At 41.7% G+C, this 18,783-nt stretch overlaps 1 protein-coding gene across 1 annotated transcript in view; it reads left to right on the forward strand.

Moving 5' to 3' along the window:
- Positions 1-3,431: 3,431 nt before the first annotated feature.
- The window catches only part of LOC144761991 (fucolectin-like), a 157,557-nt gene continuing 142,205 nt past the window's right edge, over positions 3,432-18,783 (forward strand). Inside the window, exons 1-2 of the mRNA XM_078647156.1 lie at positions 3,432-3,503; positions 5,277-5,344. Of these exons, the coding sequence (XP_078503282.1) occupies positions 5,278-5,344 (67 nt within the window). The 5' untranslated portion in view covers positions 3,432-3,503; position 5,277. The remainder of the gene's footprint in view (positions 3,504-5,276; positions 5,345-18,783) is intronic.

The raw sequence follows: 18,783 nt of genomic DNA on the forward strand, positions 1-18,783 counted from the left end.
GTAGGCTCTTCCGGGTGCAACATTATGCAACAGATATTTGGTCCCGACCAGGCTGCCTGGTCTTAGATTTAGAAAAGGCCTTTGACTCCCTCCACTGGCCGTACATTTTTGAGGTGTTGCAGAGATATGGTCTGGGCGATTCATTTCTGCACATGGTCCGGCTGCTATACATGCAGCCATCTGTCAGAGTTCGAACCGGCCGGCTGATATCAGAAAATATCTAGATACACAGAGGCTCCAGGCAGGATGTAGACTGGGGCATTCAGTTGGGGGATAATTTGCATGCGGTTTCTCTGTACGCCAAAGATCTACTATTATATTTGAGGGACTTGCATGACATCCCTGCTACTATTGCGGACACTCTCCGTAACTTTGCAGAGGTCTCGGGGCTCCGGGTAAACTGGGTGAAGTCGCGACTGTACCCCTTTTGAGACAGAATTTCTGTTCCCAATGTTCGCATGGACTGTTCCTGTCTCCACTGGCACCCATCCACATTCCAGTACCTTAGTTTTTTTATACAGAGATCCCACTGATATCCTAGAGGGTAATCTGGTTTGGGCGATATCTGCCATTAGGGCTCAAATCCAGTTCTGGAAGACACTCCCATTGAATGTGATTGGTCGAGTAGCACTCTCGTAGATGGTAGTGTTGCCGAAGCTGATATACTACTTTACCAACTTTCCAGTTTGTATTCCGGCCACTATGTTTCATGACTTAGAACGACTGATCTGTGATCTAATTTGGAAAGCGAGTCGGCTCCAGATGGCGCTCTGGATGCTTCATGCACCTATCAGCAGGGGTGGCCTGGTGGTCCCCAACTTGGAGTTGTATTATCTGGCAGCGCAACTGCAGAGGGTGGCGAAATGACCGGCGGGTCTTGCCTAGATGACATGGCCATCACACAACCGCCATGGTCCCAATCCCAGATATACCACCTGTTCCATCCTTTCGCTCGGCCCTCACGCCCCTTGCAGACATACCTTGCTCGGCGCATCGTTGTTACAGGAGGAGCCTATACCTTACTAGGAACACAATCCCCTATGCCCCGTTGTTGCCTTTTCTAGGAATGCCCAGGGGCACAACAAGCATCACCAATGCGTCACAGGTGTGCTGGTATGAGGCAGACCTACATATGTTGTTCAAACTTTACACCGAGGGCACCTTGATACCTTTTGAAGAACGAGCAGAGAACTATAACATGCCCACAGGTCATTTCTTACTATATAATTCCATCTTGCGATCACTGACTGCAGCATGGGGAGACATTAACACTGAACCAGAGACACACCTCCTATTGCAATATTTACATGTCATGGGTAATGTGTCCTACATCATCCACTGGCTGGCGGAAGCACTACTTATACATACCACACATCCCCTGATGTCCCTCCACTCTAAATGGGAAGAAGACAGAGGGAGCCCATGGACAGACCACAAATTAACCATGATATTGGCCACCCCCACATATATACTATGGATTTCCAGATTCAGGCTTATACACACATATATTGTAAATAGAGCATGTCTTTCTCCAGACAAAATAAACACATACTTTCATTTGACTACATCAGCATGCCCCCACTGTCGGCAGGTAAATGCAGTCTTTCTTCACATGTTGTGGACCTGTTCCTCCCTGCATACATACTGAAGGGAGGTCGGCGTGGTACTCGCAGCATGCACAGAAAGGGAATTGCCACATACATGGGAGTTGTGTGTACTGGGTTTTTACCCCGGACCAAAGAAACACAGGGTTACATCTAGGTTCATTGACCTGGGCCTTATTGTAGCTAAAAGGCTAATCACTAATAGATGAAAGCATGATACCCTCCCGAAACAGCCAGTTGGAGAAATTCACTTCTGGTATGGGCACGTGCGGACAGTATGTCATTACATAGGGAGGAAAAAGCAGGACTACGTAAATACCCTATCGCTCAGTTATGGGACACTATACTTGGAGATTTGACACGTATGGATGGAGAACAGGGAACCAGCTCTACCCAAGAGGCTGGTAGATGGTACACGGTTGCTGGATCCCAGACGTGTGGTTCCCCTAGATTACGCGACACTGAGATCTGACAGGATAGGGGTGGTCATGGTTGTGGTACACACGAGTCAGGGAGGGGCCACAGCGGCACCGCCAAGCATATGGTGGCTTCAAGACCACCTCGCCAGCACCAGTGGTCTCGGATCCCTGGCAGCTGTGGCGTCTCCGTGGAGGTTCGACCACCGAAGTCATAATTCAGCTGTCGAACCTTTAGTACGGTGGTTCCCGACCGAACCACCACCGCGAGTTTTCCAGTCCTATGTAACAGCAAACTCGTAATTAGGCTCTAAGTCAATTAATATTAATTATATACAGATCTTAGGTTCCATGACATTTTTGACCCAATATGTTGGTATTTTACATACAGAGTATGTCAACTTGATATTTTTGTAGATTATATTTTTATATGAAAGTCTGGTAAGTTGATTCCGTTTTTCTGTCATACAATTCTCAGCATTCCATGGGGAGTGAAATAAAAAGCAACTAGCTCGTAGTTTCAGTGTCAGATGACGTGGGGTCACTTGCTAGCTATGAGTGTCAATGGAGCTGAGCAAGCACTTAAGCATGATAGAAAAGACTTCTAGAAAACAGATGCACTTTGCTGGTTTTCTCTGTTCTGGGAGAAGATTTGGCACATGGACTGTTCCCATCAAAGCAAAATCCACACACAGAGAACAGAAAGTGAAGGTGAGCTATCTGCACACCTTAGGAAAGTCTCTACTCATCTCCAGCTGCCTGTATACCCTCACGGTTGATAAGCTGCACTAAACAAATCATGCCCGGAGAAGCTTGAGAGACCTGTTCGCTTAATCACTTAACAGAAATATTTGCAGCACTTTAATAAGCAATACACAGTCTTTTTAGGATCGTACCTTAGTTTATAAAAGTTGCATATTTTCCTTGGTTTGCACTTCAGTTAAATTAAATGAGCTAAGTCACATCACTGACATCTAATCAAAGAACAGTTTAGGGAATCTCTTACTTGTCACTTTAGTGGGTCACACTTCAGCATTGATTCCTCACGCAAAAGCACACCCAAATCAAGGAAATGTCACACACATGCAAAGTGGGATTTTGGCAGCTATCTTATTGCGGCCTTGGCACGCTCTCTGCGGGCAGGGCACACTTCCTTCTCAGCAGCATTTGAAGGATTTCCTTATCATCTGGCTTCAACAAAGGGAGCAGTTATAGATTTCCTAGAGCACAACTGATGACATTAGACAGCTGTAGGCGGAAGTTGGGATCACACCAAATGCTGTCTTTCACCACGTAATATTTGGAAATTAACAAGGAAATGGTTGTCCTTATGTTCTTAACAAAATCCGGTTAACTGTTATAAAAACATCAGCATAGGAGCTGACAGCTCATTGGCTGATTGAGGGTACTTAGACCCACACTCTGTCTGGTGACAGCAAAGTTCGATTCAAGAAACCCCAAGAGCCAGACACCTCCAAGGCAGGTAAGAGACTGGACGTACCAGTAATTGATGAAATGGGGAGAAGAGATGCAAAGAAAGGTAACATCAGTCCTGCTTCACAAGAGGTTGTGCATGCCGAAGTAGACATTTGATGGTTCTTAAATGCCACTTATGTTCTGTATTGCTATACATTTCTATTCACCATAGACTTCTGTAGCACTTTATGCTGAACCACTTGGCATGAATTGACCTATGAGGGTACAATAAATATGTGTAAAGACTAGAAATGTACATGTAAAGAATGAAAACAAGCACTGGCAGTGCTAATACGTGTAGCCCACTATGTGTATAATTACCAACCTTATGCCACTGCAGGCATTACAGCAGTGGTGGATTTCTTTGTTTTTTGTAGGGATACGAGAGTGCTCATTTGCTTTATTGGATTGTTTTCAGTAACATATGAAGGTGCCCTGCTGTATCAATATTGAAACGCTTATTTGGCACCCCAAAACCTGCCTCCTCATTCACGCACAACAAAACAAATAAAATGCGTAGCAATGTGTCGCAAATCTCTCTCGTTCCTGTTCAGGGTGCTGCTTCTGGGCTTGTACCTGATCCCCACATGCTTTGGAGTGATATTTCAGCAGGCCCCAAAACTCTGACATCGCTCCAAAACAGCACTTACCACAGCTGCAGCACTTGCCACAGTTCAATGGCCCACAGTGCACACCAGGTGCCCCCTGAGGTGGAAAGAAACACTCACTATGTAGGCATCTGCAGCATGCACCCCATCCCTCCAACATCACTCTGTTTTTAATCACATCACCTGCAGTGTCAAAGGGCTGCCGCCATGCAACCGGTTAGTCTCAGCAGAACGGATTCCTCCTCCCTGCCATTATTTCGGTATGTCCCTTTGTGACTGCTGCCTGAGCCTCAGAGCCATGCGGTAATAAACGCCCAGACAGCCCCATTAGAACCAGAGCAGTCAGGTCACCCTGGGACCACAGCAAATGCCAGGGATCTTAGATACATGGCAGTGGCACAGCGGTCTTGAGGCCGCAATATGCTTGGCCGGGCTGCTGCGGCCCGCCAAGCATATTTCGAGTTTCCTCACACCACAGTTTTCATGGGGGTACAACACCATTAAAAGTGTGGTGATGAGGAAAGAAAGGGGTACCTCTGCAACATGGGGTGCATGCAGGTGGCACATGTTGGGCCCCCCCTGTGTGCTTGCACCCCAGTACCTGCACAGCATGGAGTGCAGCAGTGCATGCCATGCAGCTACTGATTTTGACATTCCCATTGAGGTTCCTATTTCATAGGCACCACCGTGGGAACGCCAAAGAACCGCCCACCAGACAGTAGAGGACATGAAGGACTTTCTGGAGGAAGGGGACTAGACCATTGTCAAAAAGGGCTGCTCCCAGCCATCCCAGGCGGACTGGCAAACAAACTTAGCTCTGGCAAAAAAGTTCAGGCTCAGGGAAAACAGGTGACGCTGCATCAGCCCTGCCTTGGATGAAAGACACAGTGAGCACCTCAGATAAAGGAGGACTGTCTTTGTTTGTCTTTCTGGAATTGTTTGCTATCTTTGACACAGTATTTTAAACAAATGCCTTAAAAAAACTAGTGGTATTTTTGTTCAATGAGCCTTGTTAAATGAAGATAAACATAATATATTACAATTTTCTTTTGAGCAATGAGTGCTTTGTGTCTTGACAATATTTCACAGTCTCCCCAAAAACAAAATACGGCTCCGTGTCTAACTATTTCATGTCATAGTGGTTATAAAAAATGTTGTATTTCTGTTGGTAGGATGAAAGCCGTACTCCAGGCCACCCTCACCTTCCTGATGCTGGTTATCTGTGTCTCTGCCTACTCAGGTAATATGGAAATCATTCACAAGATCATATCTGTGTTTGAATATATGGAATATATATTTTTTTCCTAATTTGATCTGAAATTAAATGTATATATTACCATTTGCAAAAGTTGCTGAGCCAGCCGTCTTCAGCCCAGCTTGCTTGAATCCAGTGGCAAAGTGAGCAAGGGACTCACGTCTGAGCATACCCTGCCACACTTATGGCGAACAAAGTGGTACAAAAGGGGTTCTTATGAGGCATCTCCCCTTTTAATTATGATTAGCCTCTTTGAAAATACATTATGCTTCACTTACTAAAAGCCCATACCTCTCTTCATGTTTTAACCCCTTAGTTTCATGCCTGCATTAGAAATTCAGTGCCTGTTTTCTTCAGCCTGCTCCTCAGGAAAGGCTTTAAATTCAACAGCTCCTGTTTCAACAAAATGTCATTCAGGAGTGACTCACTTTAAGGTTGAATATAAAATGCTAGTTAAACGTTTTTTTTTTGTATCCTCTGAAAACCATTTAATTTTCACAGCTTTGATTCTTTCGAGGTGCTGTCCAATCGTGCCATACTTTATTCATAAATGCTGAATGTTAGCTCTGTAGTTGTTCATTAGAACTATATGGGGAAGCTGCAGTTGACCACTGCAGAGTTAAAATGCAGGTAGCTCCTGGTGTTGAAGTATATATTTCAGTCAGCATGTCAGAATGTGTCAGATGCAAGAGGAAGATATTTTAGAACCCACAGGAAATACCCCCTCATTTTAGCTGCTACAGCACTAACCATCATCCGGGTTCTCCGTGCTCTGGAGTCAGTAGCTCTGGCCACATTAACATATAGAAAATATGCTCTCTTTTAAGCTTCTGGCAACACTTTCCCCAACCTCTATGAGAAAACTTTTTTCTCTCAAACATTGTTCATCCAATCCCAGCTGAGGGTCGCGATTTTTTACAGGGTAAACCTACTTGAGAACTCATGAGAATTCCTGAAATAAGTATAACATCATCAACAAATGATTTATATTGTGACTAAAGTCTTGACATGGTTTTTTTTCCGTGAAACTCACAACATAGCACTCACTACAATGCATTTTAGTGGGGACCATGTCCCAGACTCCTGTAATTGCTGCCTTACTAAGTTGTCCATGTTGTGGTCAGGCGATCAGGATTGACTAGTCCTCTTTAAAATGGCCAAACAGAGCTTATCTGAAGACCAACAGTGCAGATAGACCTACATTTTAGCCCAACCTGAGCCCTTCTTTAAACGCTCATTTCTCAACACCAGCTTCACAGATTTACACCAAATCACAAAAAGCTGAGGATCCCATAATGGGCAAATGTCAGAGATTGTTTGCTTTTGTATTCACTGAACCATAACTACATTTAAAGTGTGGTTAAACTGAGAAGTGTGGGGTGGTCTGCGGCCAGACTGTGCGCCCAACCTGCCAAGGTCAATCACCCTCACTGCGCAGGGTCTTTGTTTTTACCCAGTTCTCTAAAATGGGTGAGATCACACCGTCTTCAAAAAGTAAACCCTTGGCCCTAGCGTTTTTCTAAATTCAGACCCATCTCCAACTTACCTGGCTGAGGAAAGCTAATAAATGCTGTGTCTCAAAATAACTAATCATATACTTCATTGATAACAGCTTACTCACTGACTATCAATCAAGACTGCATTCTCCTGCCAGCATGTCAGCGGTAATGCTGAGGGTTCTGAGTGAAATGCTTCACATATTAATGAGGGTGACCCATACTTACTTTTACTGCTTGACTTACCTGTGGTGTTCGACACTGGCAATGACTACAGGTTACTGTGTTGACCGTAATCTCCCAAAGCAAGATGAAACCAACCCATATAGCATATTTGTTAAATGTGCTTTACAACTTTGCAACTATTGGGAACTTACGTTATTAGGGCCATGTAGGTTTAGCAAATTAAAATGTGCAGATTACTGAATGCCAATCCCTAAGGAGACTACAAGGTTAAATATCACTGTGGGACAGACAGTCTCACAAGAAGAACTACTAATCAGACGCTGTTTGTAAGAATATTAAGTATGTATCTGTCATATTCTATTATCAAGAATGTTCCTACTTCGTGCGGCCACTGGTGCAGGTGTGGATGTCAGAGCCAGCGGGGGTACTGCCACCGGAAACGTGTCAGTACACCCGACTCATAGTAGACCAGGCAGACTGGGAGTTTGACAGGCATTTGTGGCAGAGTTGGCCACGCCCTGTCATGTAATATGTTGCTTTTATGTAACTTCTTTACATCATTTAGTTAAGACCCTTTTAATGTGTAAGTATTTGAAGTAGCTCCATGGTGATGGAATGTGGAGTTCCTATGATCTGCTGTTAGTAGTCAGTTGTATCTGATCTTCGTGCTTGTTGGACGGGACTATATTATTTCCTGGAATAAACTTTTTCATACTTTTATCCAGAACATCATCTTGAATTTATTTACAAGATCCTTCACCGGCGACGAGCGGGGTACTTACCTACCATATATTTTTTTTGATTCAGCATTTTAAAAGAACTTTTATTGGTCTCATCATCTCTCTTTGAAAAGGACTGAATTATTCAAGTAAATGAGTCATCTTCATTTATTCTTTTCCCAGAGCTCTTTACCGTAGGTCTCACCCTGTTGATCTTTGATTTGAGTTGGGAGACTCAGGTAAAGACTGTATTTATATTTTTTGTCACTGTGGGTTGGGAGCATTCACCACACTTCTCTTCAAATGCTCAGCATTTCTGGTGCGGGCTCGCTCACTTTAAGAATTTGTAAGCTGCAAGTTGATCACATTACAACTTTCAACTAATTGTGAAGTAACATGAAAAGAGCTAAGGATTTGTAAGCTTCAAATTTGTCACAGTGCAATTTTCAACTAAACTGCGATGTGGCACTAAAGCGCTTCTGTTTACAGACTGGTGCATCTTTAATCTGGAAGTTAAACTTTGCGTGAACTTTTGTTAAACCTTGTGTGAGTTTCTGTGAGTCTTTGGACATTAACTTTTGCGAGACACTGAGTGTATTCACATGAATTGTTTGAATTACTGCACAGCTTGCTTCGTTTTGAGTGTGGTCATCTTTGTGGCTGTGGTGTACAGTTGGTGCTGCAGCGGCGGTGATGCACTATTATCATTTTGTTAGTTTGTTGTTGGAGCCTCGAAAACTGTTTTGACTTGAAGAATCTCCATCAATATTTCTTTTTGAATCTCGCTTGTATTGTGCAGCGCTCCTGCATGCACGCTCTTACCTTGGATTCCTACGACAGCATTCAAAATCCATTCTCCTCGGAGCGTCTGGTATTTCGTCACGTTAAGCCGTTCGCCCTTTTTTCAAACACTGATCTCATTACGTCACGTCACGCTTGACATTGCGTGCGTGACGTGGGAGCCATTATGTTTACTCTTGAATTTCGAACAACTCTGTTGCCGGATCGTATTTCGATTGAGGAACATTACGGCATTGTGTTTTCAAGATTTTAGGACATTTGAAACATCATTTGAAGAGTTTCTTTCAGCGGAAAATGTTTTAAACATTGTGAGAAGGAGATTGGTATTTATATTTGACATTTTCAAGAATATCTAAGACTTTTGACTCTGTTTTGTTTTTGTTTGCAGCTGCTTCATCTTCTATCGCATCATAAGCATATCTTATAGCAAACAACTTTTATTCCTTATTATTTTCTGCCGCATTTCTGTTTAATTCATGAATTTAACCCCACTTTAAATTATTTTGTTTTAATTCATATTATAAGCTGTTTGATACTTTGGTTGTCAGTTATGCAAAACGTTGCCACACCACCTTTCTTGCTTTCATCACCTGGTGATCCACCTATCAGGTGGCCAAAATGGAAAAAGGTGTTTGAAAGTTACTCTAAGGTGTGTGGCACAAATCTTTGTGCGGAGAAGAGAACTGCCCTCCCTCTACATTGTGTTGGATCAGAGGGTCAAGAGGTGTTTGATCATTGACCTGAAGTTTTGGATACTAATTTAAATGAATATGAAATTAGTATATTGAAGTTAGACAGACCTTATCTACCGAAGGTCAGTACTATTTTAGAGCGATACCATTTTGGTTGCAGATGTCAAAATGATGGTGAATCCAGTTGACAACTATATTACTGCCTTGAGGAAGTTGGGTTCTTCTTGTAAGTTTGGAGCGTTAGTAGAAGAAAGAATAAGGGACCATTCATGATAGGGTGTAATGTGCAAAAGGTCAGAGATGATATTTGGCAGAAGGATGAACCTTCTTTGGGTGAAGTAATAGCAATTGCCAAACAAATGGAACACTCTTTAAAGTGTGTGGCGGTCATCACTAAACATGAATCAAAAATGAAACCATTCATGAAGTGAAAACTTCCTCAGAAAAACAAGTGTAAAAAAGCTATAGTAATTCAAGCCAGAAAAAAGGGATTGAGGCTACTATGCCTGCACTGGTAACACAGTCCCTAAAGTATACATGTATGTGGGTGCAAAAGGTCTGGGATACAATCCCCTAGATCCCAAAGTTAGAAAACAAGAGATTGTTTTACAAATCAGATTTACAAAAAGTGACCCTGCACACCTCAAAAATAAACAAAGCAGTGTAAATGCTATTTATGCATATGATCACAATCGCTCCAATAGTTCTCCCAAGAATTCCAAAGTCAAATTTCTTCTGTAAGCAGATTCTTTTATTCACAGTTGATGATTAAAACCAATAGCCAACGCGTTTCGTCCGAGGCCGGACTTCTTCAGGGCTTTTTATCGAATTTTCTATTTGGTACTGCTTCACATTGGTCTTCACACTTGAAATTCAAATATCTTCAATAAATAAGGAGATCATATATGAAAGATACACCATGTTTTCAATTTTTCAATAAGGTAAGGCGTCTGGTGACGACCGCATGTAATACGAGACGCAGACATTCTACTATTGGCTAACAACTGCCTTACCTTATTGAAAAATTGAAAACATGGTGTATCTTTCATATATGATCTCCTTATTTATTGAAGATATTTGAATTTCAAGTGTGAAGACCAATGTGAAGCAGTACCAAATAGAAAATTCGATAAAAAGCCCTGAAGAAGTCCGGCCTCGGACGAAACGCGTTGGCTATTGGTTTTAATCATCAACTGTGAATAAAAGAATCTGCTTACAGAAGAAATTTGACTTTGGAATTCTTGGGAGAACTATTGGAGCGATTGTGATCATATGCATAAATAGCATTTACACTGCTTTGTTTATTTTTGAGGTGTGCAGGGTCACTTTTTGTAAAAAAGCTATAGTGGTAAAACTTAAATCAACATTTCTCACAATTTTAGAAAGAACAATTTCCAACCCAAATGTTACAGATGTGGGAATATGGGACATTATGCAAATGACAAGAATCGTCCGGCTTTAAACGCCATGTGTTCTAATTGTAAAAAAGTTGGACATTTACCGCTGCCTGCAAAGCTAAAAAGAGTAAGTCGAAAGTTAATTTAATCTCACATGATGACAATGCCGAAAGTGACTCTGCTTCAGACGTTGACTGTGGCTAAATTGTTTCTCAAATCTCTGATAATGGTAAAAAGGGACCAGGTGATGAAATTCTAGTGGATGGTAAAAGTACCTGTGTGTTTTTGATTCAGGAGCGAAAATTACTAATTTCAAGACGATTTTATTTACACAATCTTAAGGATAAAGTCAAAATTTTAAAAGCTGACATTCAATATAGTGCCTATGGTGGGGAACCCATTAAGCTTATAGGATATTTTCATGGTCTTATTGAATACAAAGGCAGATATATTTCTGGTAAGATATATGTATCTCACAGGGTGATGGTATCCTAAGCTGGTTCCACCAAAGAGCTCTAGGCGTTATGCTAGATCCTAATAGTAGTCCTTCCATAATTTTGAAGGAAAACTTTCAGGTAGAGGAGATTGCCACGAAAGACTATAGTGATCAGTATACTGTCAATTTGAAGAGGTATTTTCCCTGTGTGTTTAGAGGTGATTTAGGGTGTTTGTGTGACTATGTGCACAAAATACGATTGGTGTAGGGTGCCATACCTGTTGCAGGAAAAGTTTGTGGAGTACCTTTAGCAGTCAAGGATGAGATGAAGTCACAATTAGAAAAGCTCAAATCTAATGGTATAATGGAGGAGGTTGAAGGAACTCAATGGTTGACACCAGTTGTCGCTGCCTGAAAATCTGATGGAAGTCTTCGTTTATGCATAGACTTGAGGGAGCTCAATAAACAGGTTGTTGTAGATAGATATCCACTTCCTAAAATTTCTGACATGTTGATGCTTCTGCAAGGTGCTAAGGTATTCTCCACAGTAGATTTAAAATATGCTTACCATCAAATAAGGTTGGATGAAGATTCCAAAAATTATACTGTGTTTATAACACCATTTGGTACATTCAGATTCATAAGATTACCCTTTGGTTTAGTCTCTGCAGCGTCAGTTTTTCAAAGAGCGTTAGAAAAGGTGTTAAAAGGACAAACTGGTGTAAAGAATTACCAAGATGATGTGTTAGTTTATGGTAGAGACCAGGAAGGACAAGTGCAAATTTAGCAAGGCTTCCATTGACTATCTTGGGCACACCATATCTGGCTTAGGCGTAGAACCCAGAGCTGAACTAGTGGAAACCATACAAAAGTTGACCTCTCCCTCCAACAAAGAAGAACTAATTACATTTCTCGGGATGACTGAGTATTACAGTAAGTTTGTTGAAGGGTTTGCTGAAAAGTGTCTCAATATGCGGAGACTGCTGTGTAAAGGAGCAGATTTTGACTGGTCCAAAGAGTGTGAAGCTGAATTCTTGGAAATCAAAGAGTTGCTCAAGAAAACTCCCAAATTAAGCAGTTTTGACCCCTCAATGAAATCCATCCTCACCACTGATGCAACAAGAAAATGGTGAATCTGAAAATGTGAATCTGTTCATCTCCAGAAGTCTTAGGGGGCGGCAGAGTTACGATATTTTGTCAAAGAAAGGGAGGTGTAGTGTAGTTCCTATAGTCCCAATAGGCTCTGCGCATTGGAATAATATCTTCAGTAGTGTAGACGTAGGACTGAGGTTATCTAGGTCTCTACTGACTATATTAGACTTAAGTGTTTGCCAGCTAGCTCAGAGCTCACTAGAAACTTTCTCGAATAAGCGAGGAGGAGTCTAACCTCCCTGGATAGACAAGAAGGGATTTAAAGCGGAGATAAAATTATCTCCCTATTACCTAGCTGTCGCTAACACAGCGACAGCTAGTAGGAGATAGCGACCATCTTGGGCCCCACTTTGCATGTCAGTGATATTTATCACTAATGACATGCAAAGTGGGCGTGCCAAGATGTTAGCGACTGGAAACAGTCGCTAACATCGCTATCTCCTATTACCAACTTTTGGAGATATTCGCGCTAAGCGAGAATATCTCCAAAAACTAACACCTGCCCTGAGCAGTTCTTAGCCATGTTATCCAATGCGAGGTGGATAACATGGCTAAGAGCATTAGCTCGGTAATGCATGAATATCGCTGACTTTTCAGCGATATTCATGCATTGCGGCGGTTTTTTATCGCATTTGCGATAAACCTTGATAATAGCAAGGTTTATCTGCGATAATTTCTGACGATGCTTAGCGTTAAAAAATTTGTTGCTAAGTATCGTTAGCGATAAATATCGCTTAACGTTGGTAATATGCCCCTAAGTTTCTGACAACCATAAAACATGACAACTTTGCTCTCCCTGAATAAGAGTATATCTCTAGAGTCGTGTGAAAACAAAAGACAGCTATTTTACTCAGTCAATAAGTGCGTACTTAGTTTCACCAGATTGCAGAGAAAAAGAGAGACGGGCGTTTTCAATAAAAGGTGTTATTTATTGAGCAGTCTCTTTCCTCATACAAGAGAAATGAATTGCTACAATTGCAATACTTATAGTTAAGTAGAGTGCATACAGTAAAAGCAGGATTATGAAATAATACTGTAAAAGCATTGATATGGTTTCTTAGCCATATGATACTTTAAAATGGATAAAATAGATACATACATATATACATTGACTAATCGTACTCAACTGGTGCTTCTAGCTAAGCCTACCCCGGTGTACCTGACCTAAGCCTAATACGTGGGAAGGAGTAAGTAAGTAGCAGTTTAAGTTAAGTTTGGTTTGCCAAGAATCTGACTCAAGAATTCTCTGTAAGGGTTTAGTCAGTTCAGTACCTGGGTAATAGAAGGCAGGAGGGCTGGTATCTCTCTCTCAGGACTCGATATCCCAGTCACCCGCACGGGTAAGCTGGAAACGCCGGAGGCTGGATTTCTCAGCAAGAGAAAAGACAGCGTCTTTCTCAGCGCGTCAAAAGGGAGGGGCAGCGTCCGTGGGCTCTCGCATCAGCTGGGCTCTCGGGTAAGTAGTAGCTGCTCCAGATTCACCACCACCGTGTGTTTGCTTAAGGCAGCGTTGGTATATTTATACCTGAAAGGTGCCGGGTTGACGTAAGGATGGACATAAGACGTCAATAAAGATGTCACTAAGAACTGGTCGTTCTTACAGTGCTTTACAGGAGTTCTCGGACGAAATCAAAACAATAGCAGGCGGGGATTTCCCAGGTTGCTGGAGGCTTGGATTTGTTTAAGAACTCGGTGTGCTTTCTAGGGGGCTGGAGGAATAGGCTTGCTTAATGTGACAGCAGGCACTATGACCGAATTATGAAAAAGGGTTTCTGTGCCGTTGCAAGGGCGAAGAATAGGATATTGGTTCAGGTACCTAGATAAAACACACTACACCCACTCCACGAATTCATGTCCATAATTACTAAACTAAGCAATAGTAAACATATCTAACGGTGCATGTGTATACCGATCTACCCCAAAATACATTATTTTGCATCTGAAATGGTATATGCGAAATACACGAAAATGAGTATAGGTACTGTATGCTTTCAAGCAGTGTAATCATTCATTAAAAGGATGCACATATATTTCAGCATGAATGATTTGCGAAAATTACACATGAAATGGCTCTTAATACAGAAAAGAAGAGTGCGAGACCACTTCATCACATATAAATACAGTTATTTGTAAATATGCTAGAGGCTGAGGTAATATATTGTCTCTAGAGTTCCTAAAAATAGAAGCTCTGTTCTCTAAGAATAGTTCTACTTTAAGCAGAGGATAAGTGCCAAAAATAAAAAGTAAATATTTTGGAATCGGGGAAAAAACAAAATTTCGTTTCCAAGGGAAGAAGTCAAAACAGTTCCAAATATTTTCAGAAGCTTTTGTTTTTCAAAGCTGAAGGCCAAATCCAGAGTTCAGGGAACGCTGAGTGCTCATTTGCTTAAAAGTTTATTCTTTCTGTTCGGGCGAGAACATCATTTCAGACAGACTTTCAAAAAAGCAGTTTACCGCTTCAGGTGAAAGTTCGACCAAGTTGGAAAATGCCGCAACTGTGCAGTCGTGAGAATGATTGCTATCATCGATGGCAGGATCAGCAGTGCTCACAGAGGGTCGTACCTGGTTGATGCTGCTCTCATCTTGCACTTCACTACCCTTCAATCGCAGTGGTGAGGTCTCAACGAATGCCGTCATCAGGATGGGTAACCGCTGGGGACAATGAGGTTATGTGCACGCCTTAGAGTGCGTGCATCCCTGGATGGAGGCACACCATAGGGTTCCAAAAATGAATTTAGACTCCAATCAAGTTCGTGAAATAGTTTCTTCTATTTATTTCATAAACGTAGTTATTTGATATTCACATCATATCAAAGTTATATGGTATCCATAAACATCATGTATGCGGGTTTAATGAGTTCCACTCCCTATGCATTTCGGGCAGGAGTCCTTTGTCGAGGGGTATCTACAAAGAATGAAGAAGAATAAGTAACCAATTTTCTTAAATGAAGGATGGATAAATTAGTATAAGTTTATGTGTCGATTAATCATGGTCAGGTGTGCTAATAGATGTTAACCCATGCTAAGTGATATTCGAAAAGTATCCAACGAGTATCGTCTATATCAAAGGGTGAAGAAGGGTGAAAAGAGGTAGGGTGCTTATGATTGTTATTGGAATAGGAAGTGTGCACGGAGATATCAGTAAGAGGTGAACACGATATGGTGGGGATTTACATAGAGGATGCGTTTATCATGCGTGATGTTAATGTTAAAAAAAAAAGACACCTGCCGTATTCACAAATGCTGCGTGTGAAACGCATTGTATCAGACTCATCCACCGTCAAAGTAAGACTTAAAGAAATGACCCAAAGATTCAGCACAAGAGGTTACCCAGAAACTCTTCTCAGTGAAGCCATGAACCGTGTGGAATCCACCACCCGAGCTGCAATCCTAAAACCCACGGTTAAACCTCAGGTAGACAGGATGGTAGTAGTGTCGAAATTTTCCACCTCAAGTTCGATTTTAAAAAAAATCATACTAAGACATTGGTCAATCTTACAAGAAGAACCTGACTTCAATGAAATTTTCAAAATTCCCCTAATCTTCACGTTCACGCGAGATAAGAATCTAAAAGAAATTTTGAATAAACCCTGCCCTACCGTGACCACTTGGAGAGGCACTCGTCCCTGTTTAAACTGCAACAACTGCAATTGTATCATCAAAGGCAATTCAATCACGCATCCGATGAAGGGCAATTCCATCAAACTTCATGTAGATGCAACCTGCGACTCAACCAACCTCATTTACCTCTTGAAATGCCCATGTGGCAAAATTTACCAGGTCATATTCAGATCTCTTAGCCGGGCTAATCCAAGGACTTTAGTTATGCGGTCCCGATAGCGTATAGCTAGGATCGTTTCTTCCATTGTAGCTGGAGTCTTGTCTGCGTTTTGGCTTGCCATAACGAAGCAGGAGAGTCAAAAATAAAATGCCTGCTACGAGTCCCAACAGGAGTGGAAGGCCACCAAAGAGTGAATGGACAAAATTAGGAAAAATGCCCAGGAAGGCTTTGAAAGGTGTCAACAGTCCCGAAAAAATTGTCTTAAATACACTCGCGATACCATTCGTATCAGAAATGTTTAAGATTTCGTTTAGCATTTCTGCAAAGTGTAGGGGGCGATTTGTTGATAAAAGGTTATGAATCTCTGCCGTTGTCCTTGCAACTTGGAGATCATACGTTTCTTTCGATGACGTCAAGGGCACTGGCGTCTGTAGAGTCACAGTCTTCATTCTGCCTAAAGTATCAATTCGAATAGAAGAGATTTTCAGACTGGGCCAAATTTTTTCCTCCCTGTCTGGAGTGTCGTTTGGAAACAATACTCGCATACAACAAGTGACCATGGAACTTACGCTTGCTAGATAAGCTTTTCCTGGCACCAGACCACAACATCTGTGGTCCACAATTAGAATATAGCTCCCGTTAGAAAGCCGTCTAAAGAATGGCTCTATTCGAGTTGCAGGTGTGCCAAGCTGGTGACATGAAAGGTTATTTAAAGTCCCCTCACAGGCTCCATGTAAATTTATACCCTGACACAGAAGTATACCACTTAGTGATTTTTCACAATTATTACCACTAAGAAATACATTCTGTCCTTTTTCACTATAACGTGTGTGTGTAAGGTAATTCCCATGTTGACTTAATGTATCCTTTACCCAACCTTTCATACTGGCCTGCCTGTATATACTGTTGGCAGTATCGAAATTGGAAAGTCGTTATCGGAATAGTTATTATCCCATGTATTATCCATTCAATGACAGGTCGTTCTGACATTGTCAATGGTAATCTCTCAAGTTTTTCAATGCTCAGAATTGTATATTCTGCTCCCTTTTGTGCCAAGCTGATTTGTATATCTGTAAGGTTAAAGATAGAGAATAATGACGTTGTGTTGATTAAACGCCAAAGCACATAGCCTGAACGCAGATTCTGTAACGTCCAGCCAAGCTGTACAATAGAACGCAATTGGGACTGACCATGTTGTAACATTAGCATGTCCTGTTCTATTATATTGATTGCAGATGATACAATACTGTCCAGTGAATATATTCTGGAAGACAGAGTCATTAACCCATTGTCCACAACAGAAAGTGTTTTTTCCAAATTAATACGGTCAATTATCCGTATTTTCTCTGTTGTTTCAATTTGAGTTACTTTTCAAGCTTCGTTGTAAGCTGCATATATAGAGGCCGCTATGAAACGTTTTTGACGCTGTTTGCGTGGTCCCATAATGAAATCACGCAAGTCAGCACCTTCTTTAAGTAAAGTCAAGTGTTGTTTAATTTCTGCCAGTGTGGATGTATGTAGCCATTCGAGGCAGAGTTTTCCTACACTGTATGTTGTTACAATCCCTGGATGTTGTCTCTGGGAGTATCTAGGGTCTGGCCTGGTCAATTTGAACCCCTGTATTTTGTTCAGGAATCTATCTTGACAATTATTTGTGTCTGTGGGCCAGATCAACCATTTCTTCCAATCAGGATGTGTTCTGTTTTGGTTTAAAATATGGGATACGTCTATCTCAACCTCTGTAGTGCTATTACTGTCAGGTGTTGGCTTTGGAATAGACGGTTTGTTTAAGTCTTTAATTTTGGCTAGGCCAAAACAGGATGTTTGTTGAATTGTGTCATTCAAAAATATAATTTGTTCTGGGACCATGCAGGCTCTGAATAATTATTCTATACCTTGGACCTGCCAATCTCTGGTACCCCAGATCGTTTTTGTTTCGATGTTTTTGTTCCAAAAATCAAAACCAAATGTATTCTCTTTTTCATAAAATGATTCTGAATAGATTAATTTTGTATTTGTTAGCATGGTTTTCATTCCTGTCTTATTTAACAGTTTGAAATAAAATGTTTCTGCGTCACTTGTGTTAAACCCTGAGAAGTATGGAAATTTCTCATAGAATGTTTTCGAGCTAACTTTTTGTGGAGTTGCACAATGTGCCCATTGATTATAATTTCAAACATTTCTAGGCTGAGCAGATCTATGCAAATAATGGTTACCATAGTGGTTGTAGCAGTACATCTGATCATAATTTGATGAACCCTGTAAATAATCATTGTTGGACTTGGCCTTTTCCCCCAAAATGTTTCGCTTTTGACCCCCTTGTCTGAAATGTCTCCCCCATTGGATTAAACCTGTATCGGCCATGAGTGGTGTGAGACACCTTGTTAAAAATGTAATGTCATGTAATAGTGTGAGCACTTGTAAAATTCCCCATTTTAAAAATGCACCTGACTAAAATGTACTGTGTTCAAAATGGATGCCATGGCCATGGGTTTTGCCACTGTACTGCTATAGGTTAGCAGTCTAGTTATTATTACCCAGCTACCCCTAGCATTTGGAGGGAAAGCCAGGCACCCAGGGTGCTCACCCCCTCCCCTTGAGCCAGTTTAGGCTAGTTATGCCAACATTCTAGAAGGTTCTGGCACTGCCTGGGAGGAGGGTATAAGTAAGGGGGATGTGCCACCAGAGAGTCAGTCAGCGCTGGGACACGGGAGAGAAGGGACCTGCTGTGAGGTGCTACCGCCACATGGGCCTGTGAGCTGGG

Source organism: Lissotriton helveticus, chromosome 6 (genome assembly GCF_964261635.1).
Source record: "Lissotriton helveticus chromosome 6, aLisHel1.1, whole genome shotgun sequence".
NCBI classification, from domain to species: domain Eukaryota; kingdom Metazoa; phylum Chordata; class Amphibia; order Caudata; family Salamandridae; genus Lissotriton; species Lissotriton helveticus.